Source organism: Oncorhynchus masou, chromosome 16 (assembly GCF_036934945.1).
Source record: "Oncorhynchus masou masou isolate Uvic2021 chromosome 16, UVic_Omas_1.1, whole genome shotgun sequence".
NCBI lineage: Eukaryota > Metazoa > Chordata > Actinopteri > Salmoniformes > Salmonidae > Oncorhynchus > Oncorhynchus masou.
This window is the reverse complement of record NC_088227.1, coordinates 46128390-46143500: the sequence shown is the minus strand read 5'-3', so window position 1 is coordinate 46143500 and position 15111 is coordinate 46128390. Positions and strand designations below refer to the sequence as shown.

The following is a 15111-nucleotide window of genomic DNA, read 5'->3' as shown; positions in this document are numbered from 1 at the left end:
ACGGGAGCATTAAGGTTCCCTACCGAAAAGGCTTTGAACCAGACCAACGGGAGCATTAAGGTTCCCTGCCGAAAAGGCTTTGAACCAGACCAACGGGAGCATTAAGGTTCCCTGCCGAAAAGGCTTTGAACCAGACCAACGGGAGCATTAAGGTTCCCTGCCGAAAAGGCTTTGAACCAGACCAACGGGAGCATTAAGGTTCCCTGCCGAAAAGGCTTTGAACCAGACCAACGGGAGCATTAAGGTTCCCTGCCGAAAAGGCTTTGAACAAGACCGATAGGAGCATTAAGGTTCCCTACCGAAAAGGCTTTGAACAAGACCGATAGGAGCATTAAGGTTCCCTACCGAAAAGGCTTTGAACAAGACCGATAGGAGCATTAAGGTTCCCTACCGAAAAGGCTTTGAACAAGACCGATAGGAGCATTAAGGTTCCCTACCGAAAAGGCTTTGAACAAGACCGACAGGAGCATTAAGGTTCCCTACCGAAAAGGCTTTGAACAAGACCGATAGGAGCATTAAGGTTCCCTACCGAAAAGGCTTTGAACAAGACCGACAGGAGCATTAAGGTTCCCTACCGAAAAGGCTTTGAACCAGACCAACGGGAGCATTAAGGTTCCCTACCGAAAAGGCTTTGAACCAGACCAACGGGAGCATTAAGGTTCCCCACCGAAAAGGCTTTGAACAAGACCGATAGGAGCATTAAGGTTCCCTACTGAATTCCATAGTCAGCTATTGTTAATTAAAAAAATGTCAATGTGACACAGTGATTTCTTCATTAAGTTGTAGTGTTAGAAAATAGATTAAATGCTTTCTTTGACGTTGGGAAACACAAAGAAAAACGCTTCATTGCACCAGAAAAAAGTTTTTCTTAATTAAGTAGCAAAAGCTTGAAAATATTGATATTGAGAGGTTTATGTAACAAACATTGGAGTTAGAAAATGTATATTCACAGTTCAATCAACTTCCATCTGTTTAGAGTGCAAGACCCTAATAAGTTGTGCATTTAATTAACAATGAGCTTAAAGTTCAATGTACTTAGTCAATTTTCCAGCTGATACAACTCAAATCTGTTCCCACTTAGGAGTCACAGTGACTATTAGTTTGAGTAAGGACAACAAAAATCACTTCCAGTCGACTCTGATATGGCAGCACATTGGAGTTTACAGTGTGTGTGTGTGTGTGTGTGTGTATGTGGGGGGGGTGTGTGTGGGGTGTGTGTGTGTGTGTGTGTGTGGCGTGTGGTTAGAAACAGGAAAAGGAAGCAGATTGGTGTGTGTGGTGTGGTGTGTGTGGTGTGGTGTGTGCGTGGTGTGGTGTGTGCGGTGTGTGGGGTGTGGTGTGGTGTGCGTGGTGTGGTGTGTGGTGTGTGTGTGGTGTGGTGTGTGTGGTGTGGTGTGTGCGTAGTGTGGTGTGTGCGTAGTGTGGTGTGTGCGTGGTGTGGTGTGTGCGTGGTGTGGTGTGTGCATGGTGTGTGTGGTGTGGTGTGTGGGGTGGGGTGGTGTGGTGTGTGGGGTGTGGTGTGTGTGTGGTGTGGTGTGTGTGTGGTGTGGTGTGTGGTGTGTGCGTAGTGTGGTGTGTGCGTGGTGTGGTGTGTGCGTGGTGTGGTGTGTGCGTAGTGTGTGCGTGGTGTGGTGTGTGTGTGGTGTGGTGTGTGCGTGGTGTGTGCGTGGTGTGGTGTGGTGTGGTGTGTGGGGTGGGGTGGTGTGGTGTGGTGTGTGTGGTGTGGTGTGGTGTGTGTGGTGTGTGTGGTGTGTGTGGTGTGTGTGTGGTGTGTGTGTGGTGTGTGTGTGTGTGGTGTGTGTGTGTGTGTGGTGTGGTGTGGTGTGTGTGGTGTGGTGTGGTGTGTGTGTGTGTGGTGTGTGTGGTGTGTGTGTGGTTAGAAACAGGAAAAGGAAGCAGATTGGTGTGTGTGGTGTGGTGTGTGCGTGGTGTGGTGTGTGGTGTGTGCGTGGTGTGGTGTGTGTGTGGTGTATGTGGTGTGTGGGGTGTGGGGTGGTGTGCGTGGTGTGTGCGTAGTGTGGTGTGTGCGTGGTGTGGTGTGTGCGTGGTGTGGGGTGTGCGTGGTGTGGGGTGTGGTGTGTGCGTGGTGTGGTGTGTGCGTGGTGTGTGCGTGGTGTGGTGTGTGTGGTGTGTGTGGTGTGTGTGGTGTGGTGTGTGTGTGGTGTGGTGTGTGCGTGGTGTGTGCGTGGTGTGGTGTGGTGTGTGCGTGGTGTATGTGGTGTGTGCGTGGTGTATGTGGTGTGTGCGTGGTGTATGTGGTGTGTGGGGTGTGGTGTGGTGTGCGTGGTGTGGTGTGTGGGGTGGTGTGTGCGTGGTGTGGTGTGTGCGTGGTGTGGTGTGTGCGTGGTGTGGTGTGTGCGTGGTGTGGTGTGTGCGTGGTGTGGGGTGTGCGTGGTGTGGTGTGTGCGTGGTGTGGTGTGTGCGTGGTGTGGTGTGTGCGTGGTGTGGTGTGTGCGTGGTGTGTGTGGTGTGTGCGTGGTGTGTGTGGTGTGTGCGTGGTGTGTGTGGTGTGGTGGGTGGGGTGGTGTGTGTGGTGTGTGTGATGTGGTGTGTGTGATGTGGTGTGTGTGTGGTGTGTGTGGTGTGGTGTGTGTGGTGTGGTGTGGTGTGTGTGGTGTGGTGGTGTGGTGTGGTGTGTGTGGTGTATGTGGTGTGGTGTGTGTGGTGTATGTGGTGTGGTGTGTGTGGTGTGGTGTGTGTGGTGTGGTGTGGTTTGGTGTGGTGGTGTGGTGTGCGGTGTGTGTGGTGTATGTGGTGTGGTGTGTGTGGTGTGGTGTGTGTGGTGTGGTTTGGTGTGGTGGTGTGGTGTGCGTGGTGTGGTGTGTGGGGTGGTGTGTGGTGTGTGTGGTGTGTGCGTAGTGTGGTGTGTGCGTGGTGTGTGCGTGGTGTGGTGTGTGCATGGTGTGGTGTGTGCGTGGTGTGTGGGGTGGGGTGGTGTGTGTGGAGTGTGTGGTGTGGTGTGTGTGGCGTGTGTGGTGTGGTGTGGTGTGGTGTGTGTGGTGTGGTGTGTGTGGTGTGGTGTGGTGTGTGTGGTGTGGTGTGTGTGTGTGTGGTGTGGTGTGGTGTGTGTGTGGTGTGGTGGTGTTGTGGTGTGTGTGGTGTGTGTGGTGTGGTGTGTGTGGTGTGTGTGTGTGGTGTGGTGGTGTGGTGTGGTGTGTGTGGTGTGTGTGTGGTGTGGTGGTGTGGTGTGGTGGGGTGTGTGGTGTGGTGTGGTGTGTGTGGTGTGTGTGGTGTGGTGGTGTGGTGTGGTGTGTGTGGTGGTGTGGTGTGTGTGGTGTGGTGTGGTGTGTGTGGTGTGGTGGTGGGGTGTGTGTGGTGGGGTGTGTGTGGTGGGGTGTGTGTGGTGGTGTGTGGTGTGGTGTGTGGTGTGGTGTGTGTGGTGGTGTGTGGTGTGGTGGTGTGTGGTGTGTGTGGTGTGGTGGTGTGTGGTGTGGTGTGGTGTGTGTGGTCTGTGTGGTGTGGTGTGTGTGGTGTGGTGTGTGTGGTGTGTGGTGTGTGTGGTGGTGTGTGGTGGTGTGTGTGGTGGTGTGTGGTGTGTGTGGTGTGGTGTGTGTGGTGTGGTGTGGTGTGTGTGGTGTGTGTGGTGGTGTGTGGTGTGTGGTGTGTGTGGTGTGTGGTGTGTGTGGTGTGTGTGGTGGTGTGTGGTGTGTGGTGTGTGTGGTGTGTGTGGTGTGTGTGGTGGTGTGTGTGGTGGTGTGTGTGGTGGTGTGTGTGGTGGTGTGTGGTGTGTGGTTAGAAACAGGAAAAGGAAACACATTGGAGTTCAAAGCAGCATGACTCGGTTACCGTGTGGAGGGAGAACAGCCATGACTCCTAACGTCGCCTCACATTAAAACAACCGTTATTCCTGTAGGGTTTTTTGGACTTGCCAGCAAAGCATTACGTCTAAACGATAATGTAATGGCATAGAAGAAATGAAAATACTATAATAGAAGACCTCCCATCTACCAGAAGATTAGCGTCACTGCTACCGGCAACACAAAGCGGGTAGATGAACACAGACGTGCGTTTTGGTTCCCTCGTCAGAAAACCGCAGGAGAGACGTATCACTAATGAATTCCGTTCTGATGATTAACTCAGACAGTCAGTCGTTACTAAGGTCAACGCATTTCTGAATATCGTTTAAATATTCAAGGGGATGCCCCCCGAGGGGCCCTAACGATAATATCTGGACCAGAATAAAGCTCTCCGCATCCTGCAGTGATGATTCACCATCTTCATCGAAGGTCTTCCTCCTTCCTCTGTGGATGATTCACCATCTTCATCGAAGGTCTTCCTCCTTCCTCTGTGGATGATTCACCATCTTCATCGAAGGTCTTCCTCCTTCCTCTGTGGATGATTCACCATCTTCCTCGAAGGTCTTCCTCCTTCGTCTGTGGATGATTCACCATCTTCATCGAAGGTCTTCCTCCTTCCTCTGTGGATGATTCACCATCTTCATCGAAGGTCTTCCTCCTTCCTCTGTGGATGATTCACCATCTTCATCGAAGGTCTTCCTCCTTCCTCTGTGGATGATTCACCATCTTCATTGAAGGTCTTCCTCCTTCCTCTGTGGATGATTCACCATCTTCATCGAAGGTCTTCCTCCTTCCTCTGTGGATGATTCACCATCTTCATCGAAGGTCTTCCTCCTTCCTCTGTGGATGATTCACCATCTTCATCGAAGGTCTTCCTCCTTCCTCTGTGGATGATTCACCATCTTCATCGAAGGTCTTCCTCCTTCCTCTGTGGATGATTGACCATCTTCATCGAAGGTCTTCCTCCTTCCTCTGTGGATGATTGACCATCTTCATCGAAGGTCTTCCTCCTTCCTCTGTGGATGATTCACCATCTTCATCGAAGGTCTTCCTCCTTCCTCTGTGGAGGAAGTCCATCAGCCGCCTGCGGAAATTAGGCAGACGAATGTCTCGCTCTGACCAACGTGATTGGTTAGGCTACACTGACTGACGAGGACCGTTGTCACTCACTTTAGCGTCACAGTCTGGCAAGCCCCGACATCCTAGGAAATTAAACCCGAGGAAATCCTTTGATTTAATTGCCCTGATGCGATACCGTGGAAACGAATGACAAAAGGGGAAATGGACTTCATTCAGACAGACACCAGGGGCCTTCGGAAAGTATTCAGACCCCTACACTGTTTCCACTGTCACGTTACAGCCTTCTTCCAAAATGTATTCAATTATTTTCTTTATCGACACACAATACCTCATAATGACAAAGCTAAAACTTGTTTTTGTAATGTTGGCTAATTTTTAAAAAAAAATCAGAAATACTTCAGAATTCATTTAAACAGTATTTTGTTGAAGCACCTTTGGCAGTGATTACAGCCTTGAGTCTTCTTGGGTATGATGATACAAGCTTGGCACACCTGTATTTGGGGAGTTTCTCCCATTCTTCTCTGCAGATCCTCTCAAGCTCTGTCAGGTTGGATGGGGAGCGTCGCTGCACAACTATTTTCATGTCACTCCAGAGATGTTTGATCGGGTTCAAGTCGGGGCTCTGGCTGGGCGACTCAAGGACATTCAGTGACTTGTCCTGAAGCCACTCTGTTGTCTTGGCTTTGTGCTTTTAGGTTTGTTGTCCTGTTGGAAGGTGAACCTTGGCCCCAGTCTGAGGTTCTGAGTCCTCTGGAGCAGGTTTTCATCAAGGATCTCTCTGTGTTTAGCTTCTTTCATCTTTCCCTCGATCCTGACTGGTCTCCCAGTCCCTGCTGCTGAAAAACATCCCCACAGCATGAGGCTGCCACCACCACCATGCTTCACCGTAGGGCTGGTGCCAGGTTTCCTCCAGATGAGAGTCATTAGGTGCATTTTGGCAAACTCCAAGCGGGCTGTCATGTGTCTTTCACTGAGGAGTGGCTTCTGTCTGGCCACTCTACCATAAAGGCCTGATTGGTGGAGTGCTGCAGAGATGGAATTTTCTCCCATCTCCACAGAGAAACTCTGGAGTTAGAGTGACTACCACCTCCCTAACCAAGGCCCTTCTCCCCCGATTTCTGAGTTTGGCCGTTCGGCCAGCTCTAGGAAGGGTCTTGGTGGTTCCAAACTTCTTCCATTTAAGAATGATGGAGGCCACTGTGTTCTTGGTGGCCTTCAATACTGCAGAATTGTTTTGGTACCCTTCCCCAGATCTGTGCCTCTCCACAATCCTGTTTCAGAGCTCTACGGACAATTCCTTGGACCTCACGGCTTGGTTTTTGCTCTGACCTTATATGATCAATGGAAACAGGATGCACCTGATCTACATTTTGAGGCTCATAGTAAAGGGTCTGAATACTTATGTAAATATGGTTTATATTTTTTTTATAAATGTGCACAAAAAAAACAACTGTTTTTTGCTTTGTCATTATGGGGTATTGTGATGTCATTATGGGCTATTGTGATGTCATTATGGGCTATTGTGATGTCATTATGGGGTATTGTGATGTCATTATGGGGTATTGTGATGTCATTATGGGGTATTGTGTGTAGATTGATGAGATACATTTTTTTTGTATCCAAGTTAGAATAAGCCTGTAATGTATCAAATTTTGGAAGAAGTTAGGGGGTCTGAATACTTTCCGTACACACTGTATAAACTAGTCAACACTTGCTGTTGAGTTGTCAAAGCACAGTAAATAGTCGACTATGAGCCACTAATCGGCGTGGCTGGCTATGTGAAACACACCAAAGAAAAATGGGGACATAAAACAATAATTAGGCGAAGAGGATTTCCACCAAAATCATGCTCTCTCCCCGGGCTCCTCCGTGTTCAGAAATTAGACCAACCCAATACAGCACACACAGTTTGTACCAGGAGGCGGGACAGACAGCAGACTGCGTTTCCTTGTAGTCGCTGGCTTTGTGACAGACAGGCGCCTGTCCTACCAATAGATCACTAGGAGATGCATATCGTTCATCCTAGCGGGAGAGGGCTCGATGGACTAGCCAACTGAAACTTTCAAATGAAAAGTAGTTAATATGAAATGGAATGGGAAAACACTGCTCTCATTGGCTAATGCTGATCACCTTTCCAGCTCACACTACAAGAGCAACGCCGATTGAGCCAATAAAAACCTGGGAAAAGACGGGATCGGTGGCGTCTTTGACCCGCTCACATTAAAAGGGGCGTGGCTTAGTAAGACGGAACTTCAGAATCATCAGATACAACATCCAATGTGAATCCCTCACATTAAAAGGGGCGTGGCTTAGTAAGACGGAACTTCAGAATCATCAGATACACAACATCCATTGTGAATCCCTCACATTAAAAGGGGCGTGGCTTAGTAAGACAGAACTTCAGAACTTCACTTAGTCAGAATCATCAGATACATGTGCTGTGAATCACTATGATGGCAATTATCATATCACCGTATTCTCTCTTATTCGACAGTATTTCATGATTAAGGTTCGACGTGTGCTCTATGAGTAGTGAGTGATCCCAGTGTGCTCTATGAGTAGTGAGTGATCCCAGTGTGCTCTATGAGTAGTGAGTGACCCAGTGTGCTCTATGAGTAGTGAGTGATCCCAGTGTGCTCTATGAGTAGTGAGTGATCCCAGGGTGCTCTATGAGTAGTGAGTGATCCCAAGGTGCTCTATGAGTAGTGAGTGATCCCAGGGTGCTCTATGAGTAGTGAGTGATCCCAGTGTGCTCTATGAGTAGTGAGTGATCCCAGGGTGCTCTATGAGTAGTGAGTGATCCCAGTGTGCTCTATGAGTAGTGAGTGACCCAGTGTGCTCTATGAGTAGTGAGTGATCCCAGTGTGCTCTATGAGTAGTGAGTGATCCCAGGGTGCTCTATGAGTAGTGAGTGATCCCAGGGTGCTCTATGAGTAGTGAGTGATCCCAGGGTGCTCTATGAGTAGTGAGTGATCCCAGGGTGCTCTATGAGTAGTGAGTGATCCCAGGGTGCTCTATGAGTAGTGAGTGATCCCAGGGTGCTCTATGAGTAGTGAGTAGTGATCCCAGGGTGCTCTATGAGTAGTGAGTAGTGATCCCAGGGTGCTCTATGAGTAGTGAGTAGTGATCCCAGGGTGCTCTATGAGTAGTGAGTGATCCCAGGGTGCTCTATGAGTAGTGAGTGATCCCAGGGTGCTCTATGAGTAGTGAGTAGTGATCCCAGGGTGCTCTATGAGTAGTGAGTAGTGATCCCAGGGTGCTCTATGAGTAGTGAGTGATCCCAGGGTGCTCTATGAGTAGTGAGTAGTGATCCCAGGGTGCTCTATGAGTAGTGAGTAGTGATCCCAGGGTGCTCTATGAGTAGTGAGTGTGGCAACACATAGATCCCATTGAAATCACTTAGAATGTTTCTCCATTCTGATTGGATTATATAGAGTTCAATCAAAAATCATTTGTTTGCACTCATTTCAGATCATTTCCATACTGCACGATAAAAACAATCTAGACCTTATGTTGGAAACAAATGTTGCAATTGTGATTTGATTTTTTAAATCAAAATAAAAAATAAACAATTTAGAGCAAACACTCTGGTAAACTATTAGAATCATAGAGGTAGAAGGATTATTCTAATGCTATAGTTAGAATATAACAGTGGGCACTTTGAATACAGTGTAGTTTCACATGACAACAAATGAAAATGCCAGGGATGAGTTATTGTGACAGGGTAGGAACCAAAGTGTTGATAAGTGTTTCATAGCATCACGTATTCCTCTTTGATTTAGAAGATGCTTACCCTGACACTTCCCAATGACAGAGCCAAAGTCATCCCTCGCAGACCTGGTGGGAGGAAAAAAAACAGAGAATAGAATATACACAAACGTTCTGCATGTCAGCTTAAAAAGGTCAAATGGACCTCTGTGAATTAGGCATTACGGATAGTCATACACAGCACCCTGCTGACTGGGAGGGTTTCTACTGAGTAGACAGAACATCTGATAAACTAAAATTACTCAAATGTAAAAAGTTTAGAACGGACACACTATCTCACATCATTACCTGATCTCCACACACTGGTCCTGAACCACAGCCAGCAACTTCCCATTACTGGAGAGAGAGAGAGGAGAGAGATTTAGGACTTCTAACCCCTTTTAACCACTGGGCTACCTGGGGCGGCAGGTAGCCGAGTGGTTTAGAGCGTTGGACTAGTAACCGTAAGGTCTAAGATCGAATCCCCGAGCAGACAAGGTAAAAATCTGTCTTTTTGCCCCCTGAACGAGGCAGATAACCCACTGTTCCTAGGCTGTCACTGTAATTTGTTCTTAACGGACTAGTTAAATAAAGGCAAAAACAAAAAATGTAAATCATAAGACAAACTAAATCTGGAAAAATTAACCCTGATGGCTCTCTTGTAAAAAAAAAACTTGGGTCTCAATGGCCGTCGAGGTCAAAATAAAAGGTCAAATAAACATAAACAAAGGTCAGAGGTTGAATTCATATGAATGTATGAAGGGCCTGGCATGGTGCCTGCGTGTGTACTGTACTATATACCTTGCAAGCACCAGTTGCCAGTTGATCTGCTTGTTGGCCAGTCGGACCAGGCCAGGAGGTAGAGAGGAGCTAGAGGGACTGGTTCAAGATCACAGATAAATATCAGTCAGCTGTTACAAACCACAACAAGAGGCCCAATACAATAGCATAAACATTAGTAAAGTCAATTTGACAAAAACTATATACGGTTTTACGAAGCTGGAAAGAGTTTCAGGCTACAGGGGTAAATAGTAATGAAATAGTTGATGAGTTTGATGTGAGTAATATAAAGAGCTTACCTGTACCACAGGTAATGCAGGATGAACCGAAAAGGCCCTACAACAGACATGGAGAAGACACGGTGATGAGTGACTAGGATCATACATGTTGAAGTCCGAGTGTGTTCCAGCACATAGGTAATGTTTAGTTACTACCCAAATGGTGCCCCGTAGGGGCGTCGCGCAAACCCAGTCAGAATTAATTAAATAGGCCTTGATTCATTTATTTAACTTTATTTTCATTGCAGATAAACCTCTCCTAATAGCGGTAGTGTTTTCCAGAGGTGGGACCAAGTCATGTGACTCGAGTCCACACCTCTGGTGTTTATTAATGATGATAAGCAATTTGTAAGTCGCTCTGGATAAGAGCGTCTGCTAAATGACTTAAATGTAAATGTAAAGAAGCAGCTCACTTAGTCTATTAAAACGTTGTACATCTCCTCTTTCCAACTTCAAGTTTAAACCCGGGCGGCTAACCCGCTAGATTACCACCCCGGGCGGCTGGCTAACCCGCGAGATTACCACCCCGGGCGGCTGGCTAACCCGCTAGATTACCACCCCGGGCGGCTGGCTAACCCGCTAGATTACCACCCCGGGCGGCTGGCTAACCCGCTAGATTACCAGCCCGGGCAGCTAACCCACTAGATTACCACCCCGGGCAGCTGGCTAACCCACTAGATTACCACCCCGGGCGGCTGGCTAACCCGCTAGATTACCACCCCGGGCGGCTGGCTAACCCGCTAGATTACCACCCCGGGCGGCTGGCTAACCCGCTAGATTACCACCCCCGGGCGGCTGGCTAACCCGCTAGATTACCACCCCGGGCGGCTGGCTAACCCGCTAGATTACCACCCCGGGCGGCTGGCTAACCCGCTAGATTACCAGCCCGGGCAGCTAACCCGCTAGATTACCACCCCGGGCGGCTGGCTAACCCGCGAGATTACCACCCCGGGCGGCTGGCTAACCCGCTAGATTACCACCCCGGGCGGCTGGCTAACCCGCTAGATTACCACCCCGGGCGGCTGGCTAACCCGCTAGATTACCACCCCGGGCAGCTGGCTAACCCACTAGATTACCACCCGGGCAGCTGGCTAACCCGCTAGATTACCACCCCGGGCGGCTGGCTAACCCGCTAGATTACCACCCGGGCGGCTGGCTAACCCGCTAGATTACCACCCCGGGCGGCTGGCTAACCCGCTAGATTACCACCCGGGCGGCTGGCTAACCCGCTAGATTACCACCCCGGGCGGCTGGCTAACCCGCTAGATTACCACCCCGGGCGGCTGGCTAACCCGCTAGATTACCACCGCGGGCGGCTGGCTAACCCGCTAGATTACCACCCGGGCGGCTGGCTAACCCGCTAGATTACCACCCCGGGCGGCTGGCTAACCCACTAGATTACCACCCCGGGCGGCTGGCTAACCCGCTAGATTACCACCCCGGGCGGCTGGCTAACCCGCTAGATTACCACCCCGGGCGGCTGGCTAACCCGCTAGATTACCACCCCGGGCGGCTGGCTAACCCGCTAGATTACCACCCGGGCGGCTGGCTAACCCGCTAGATTACCACCCGGGCGGCTGGCTAACCCGCTAGATTACCACCGCGGGCGGCTGGCTAACCCGCTAGATTACCACCCCGGGCGGCTGGCTAACCCGCTAGATTACCACCCCGGGCGGCTGGCTAACCCACTAGATTACCACCCGGGCGGCTGGCTAACCCGCTAGATTACCACCCGGGCGGCTGGCTAACCCGCTAGATTACCACCCCGGGCGGCTGGCTAACCCGCTAGATTACCACCCCGGGCGGCTGGCTAACCCGCTAGATTACCACCCCGGGCGGCTGGCTAACCCGCTAGATTACCACCCCGGGCGGCTAACAAGGGGATTGATGGCAGATTTAAGAAAAACAAAATCGTCAACCCTTTTACTTTATTTGGTATAGTCATTTTAAGAGGGACTGGCGAAATAAATGTTTTGACTTTAAATCTTCATCATACTTCATATTCCTTACTGTTTTTAGCTGGAAATACCACTCAAACGTTAAAATGTGCAGACTATATAATATATATTCATGATTTAACTAATCATTTTTGTCCTCCTTCATTCACTTTAAATGTGACTTATTTCAACATTCTAAAACCCCCCCTATTGTGACATCACTTCCAACTTCCATTCACAGCAAATACAACATCACAACTTTTGACAAAGTAGACTTTAACTATAAATAATTACAGAAAACGTTTTTAAAAAAAGGGCATGACACCTTTGTCTACTTCTGTGCTATTCAAATCTGTAAATAAGTACAGAAATATCTACTACCAATCAAGACGTCCAGCTGTTTTAGTAACTACACCAACTAATGTAGCTGTTGGATTAACAATGAAACTTTGCAGAACTTCTAAATGACGGGTGTGTTGGTATATTCACTCTGGAGTGCCAGAGTACACCTAGAGCGTGCAGCTCCGAGTGAGTTCTGGGCGTTGGTCAATTCAAAGTGTTTCGCTCTCTGACCACTCACTGGACGCTCTGGCAGAGGAGTAGGTTTGATCTGAGCGTTCACAACGGCAGTCAGGTTCCCAGCTACTTCCAGACACAAATTATAGAACACCTCAATCTGACCATATTACCTCAGCAGAGCTGGTTGGGCTGTTTATACTGTTATCCAGAGCGTTGGTGCAGGGAGATTTTGACATTGGCAGGTAAGATGTGTATTTCACCAGCCATGTTGGTGGGTGGTCAGGGCTCCACAGTGCCAACATTTCAATCGCATTTGTGACTAAAAAGTAAAGTATGATCACAGTAAAATAAATGCTGCAGTAAAGTTTTCAAAGTATTTCTGCCTGTTTTGTTTCATAGTTGGTCAATTAAATCGAACAAAGTCAAAGAACTAGGAATCCTATCTAGCCTTTCCCAGCTCAACAGTGCCTGGCTGGGGGCTGTGTGCACCTGAAGAGCTGAGTGAAAGATTCGTTTTAATAAGTGCTGTGCACAGTAATAAAAGATGGTGTAATTTACTTGAAACTAAAGTCTGCTTTGGTGAGACTTTGTCCTCGTGTTTCCATTCTCATTGTTTTGTTCCACAAGTCAGGTCGTTTTTCTACGTTTTAATTTCACCTGCTAGAGAAGAGAAGACAACGCGTTTACTAGTCAGACTCCATCTCACAGGCACAAACATGACTCCAGTCGCGTTACCACAGTAACCTCCAGTGGTGGTAAAAGGATCCAGTTTTCATACTTCAGGAAAAGTAAAGATAAATTAATAGAAAAGGACTCAAGTAAAAGTAAAACTCACCCAGTAAAATACTACTTGAGTAAAAGTCTAACAAGGTATTTGGTATTAAATATACTTAAGTATCAATAGTACATTTAATTGATGAAATAAACTTATGTATTAAAAGTAAAAGTATAAATCATTTAAAATACCTGATATTAAAGCTAACCAGAGAGCATCGTTCATCTTTTGTTTTTTAATTTATGAATAGCCAGGGGCACGCTACAACACTCAGACATCCTTTACAAACAAAGCCTGGGTTTTGTGAGTCCTCCAGATCAGAGGCAGTAGGGATGACCAGGGATGTTCTCTGTTTAGTGAGTCCTCCAGATCAGAAGCAGTAGGGATGACCAGGGATGTTCTTGCTAAGCATTCAAAATGTAATGAGTAGTTTTGGGTGTCAGGGAAAATGTATGGAGTAAAAATAAAAAATATCTTCAGGAATGTAGTGAAGTAAATGTTGTCAGAAATATAAATAGTAAAGTAATTTACAGATAGAACAAACAAAATGACTTAAGTATTTTTACATGGTAACCTCCTTAAAGGTGCAGGTGAACATTTGTCTTATTGGTTAAAAGTTTAATTAATTAACCACATTACTTACGTCTTACTAATATTCCATTTATTGTGTACGAAACATTAAAAACATATTCAATTTTTTTGGTGTCATTTTAGCGGCATAATCTGGGGCAGGTAGATTATTAAACTGTGAGGGGCAGGTAGATTCTTCAAATCTGGGGCAGGTAGATCAAAATATGATTGTACTGCTTTTCCACGTTTATTGACACTGGTCGTATTCAACAGGCGTTACGCATTCAGAAATTAATCAGTTATTCTGCGCTCTGGAACACGCAGATGAGATGCTCTGATATCAGAGTAGATTAACATAAAACAGCATATAACACAATTTAAAGGGCACATTGGTCTACTAATCTGATATTAAAATGTGAAATCATAACAGTCATATCGATTTCCTCCATAAAACACTAGTAACAACCACTTTATCTTCATGGACAATTAGCATTCATTTTATTTAACCTCTTGAGATGGGAAAAAAAACGTGTTGTATTAAATTGAACATGTGCTCTTTAAGACAGAATGTCAAAATTAGGTGAAATTAAAAATAAATACAGTAGGTGTAACGACCCAGCAGGCTCTGGTCAAACGTAATGCACTAGGGGAATATAGGGTGACTTGGGAGGCAACCTTGGACTTCCAATACGATCATTATTTTCTTAACATGAATGAAAAAAGGGATACAGTATGAAAAACCAGATCAGCGACAAAGATGCCTCGAGGATCCCGTCTTACCTGTCACAGCCTTGGCAATAACAGATGAACTGTGCTCCTTGTTGCCTCGCAACTGCAAATGGCAGAGAGTGACAGACTGTTATTTATCTTTCTATACAAACCCTGAATTACAGTGTGACCAATTTACACCAGTGTGATGATACTAGGGCCAAGACATTTTCCCTGGACAAAGTACAGAATATGGTAACGTCAAGACAGCTGACATAGCATCATCAACAAATTCACAACAGACTAGTTAGCCAACGTTTGGAAAGTAAAAACAAAAATATCAAAATTACACCTCAACGCTGAAGTTAAACTCCTTTATTTCATAGATTTGTTTACGGTGACTGAATATTTAACTGCACGTAATGTTGATTCAATGCCAATCCATAACGTGTTATCAGCCATGACTGAGAGGAAGATGTGTTGCGACGTGGCTAACGTTAGCGAACCTTGCAGGGTGAGCAATCACTTCAACTTGACATTTCCGTCTATATGTTATTAACAATGAACCGAATGCTTTCTTTTGTACAAACCTGAGTGTCGGTCTCGGGTGGCCATTCCGTATTTATCAGTAAATCATACAAAATGTTCTCATCTTCCACGTCAATGTTGCTATCATCAGCCATGTTTACGTGGATAGTTGATCCAAACTCTGTCACAAACTACGGAATACAGGATGGTACAAAAAAGAGGACTGTTTAACGAAACGCGGTTTACATTTCGGCATGAAGGCGGTTTTACCAAAGACTATTATAACTAACCCAAGATAGAACAGTCGTTTCCAATGAGAGAAAATGAATCATAGTGGGCAGAACAAGCAAGTCAGAAATGTAGTCCACGCTGTTTGTTACATATTCTAGTTC

The 15111-nt window shown here is 47.0% G+C and overlaps 1 protein-coding gene across 1 annotated transcript in view; it reads right to left on the bottom strand.

Moving 5' to 3' along the window:
• Positions 1-14898, bottom strand: part of nbas (NBAS subunit of NRZ tethering complex) — a 315206-nt gene extending 300308 nt beyond the window's left edge. Inside the window, exons 1-6 of the mRNA XM_064991781.1 lie at positions 14782-14898; positions 14264-14315; positions 9704-9740; positions 9426-9503; positions 8934-8981; positions 8671-8714 (exon numbers count right to left, since the gene is read on the bottom strand). Coding sequence (XP_064847853.1) covers positions 8671-8714; positions 8934-8981; positions 9426-9503; positions 9704-9740; positions 14264-14315; positions 14782-14874 — 352 coding nt within the window. The 5' untranslated portion in view covers positions 14875-14898. The remainder of the gene's footprint in view (positions 1-8670; positions 8715-8933; positions 8982-9425; positions 9504-9703; positions 9741-14263; positions 14316-14781) is intronic.
• Positions 14899-15111: the final 213 nt, after the last annotated feature.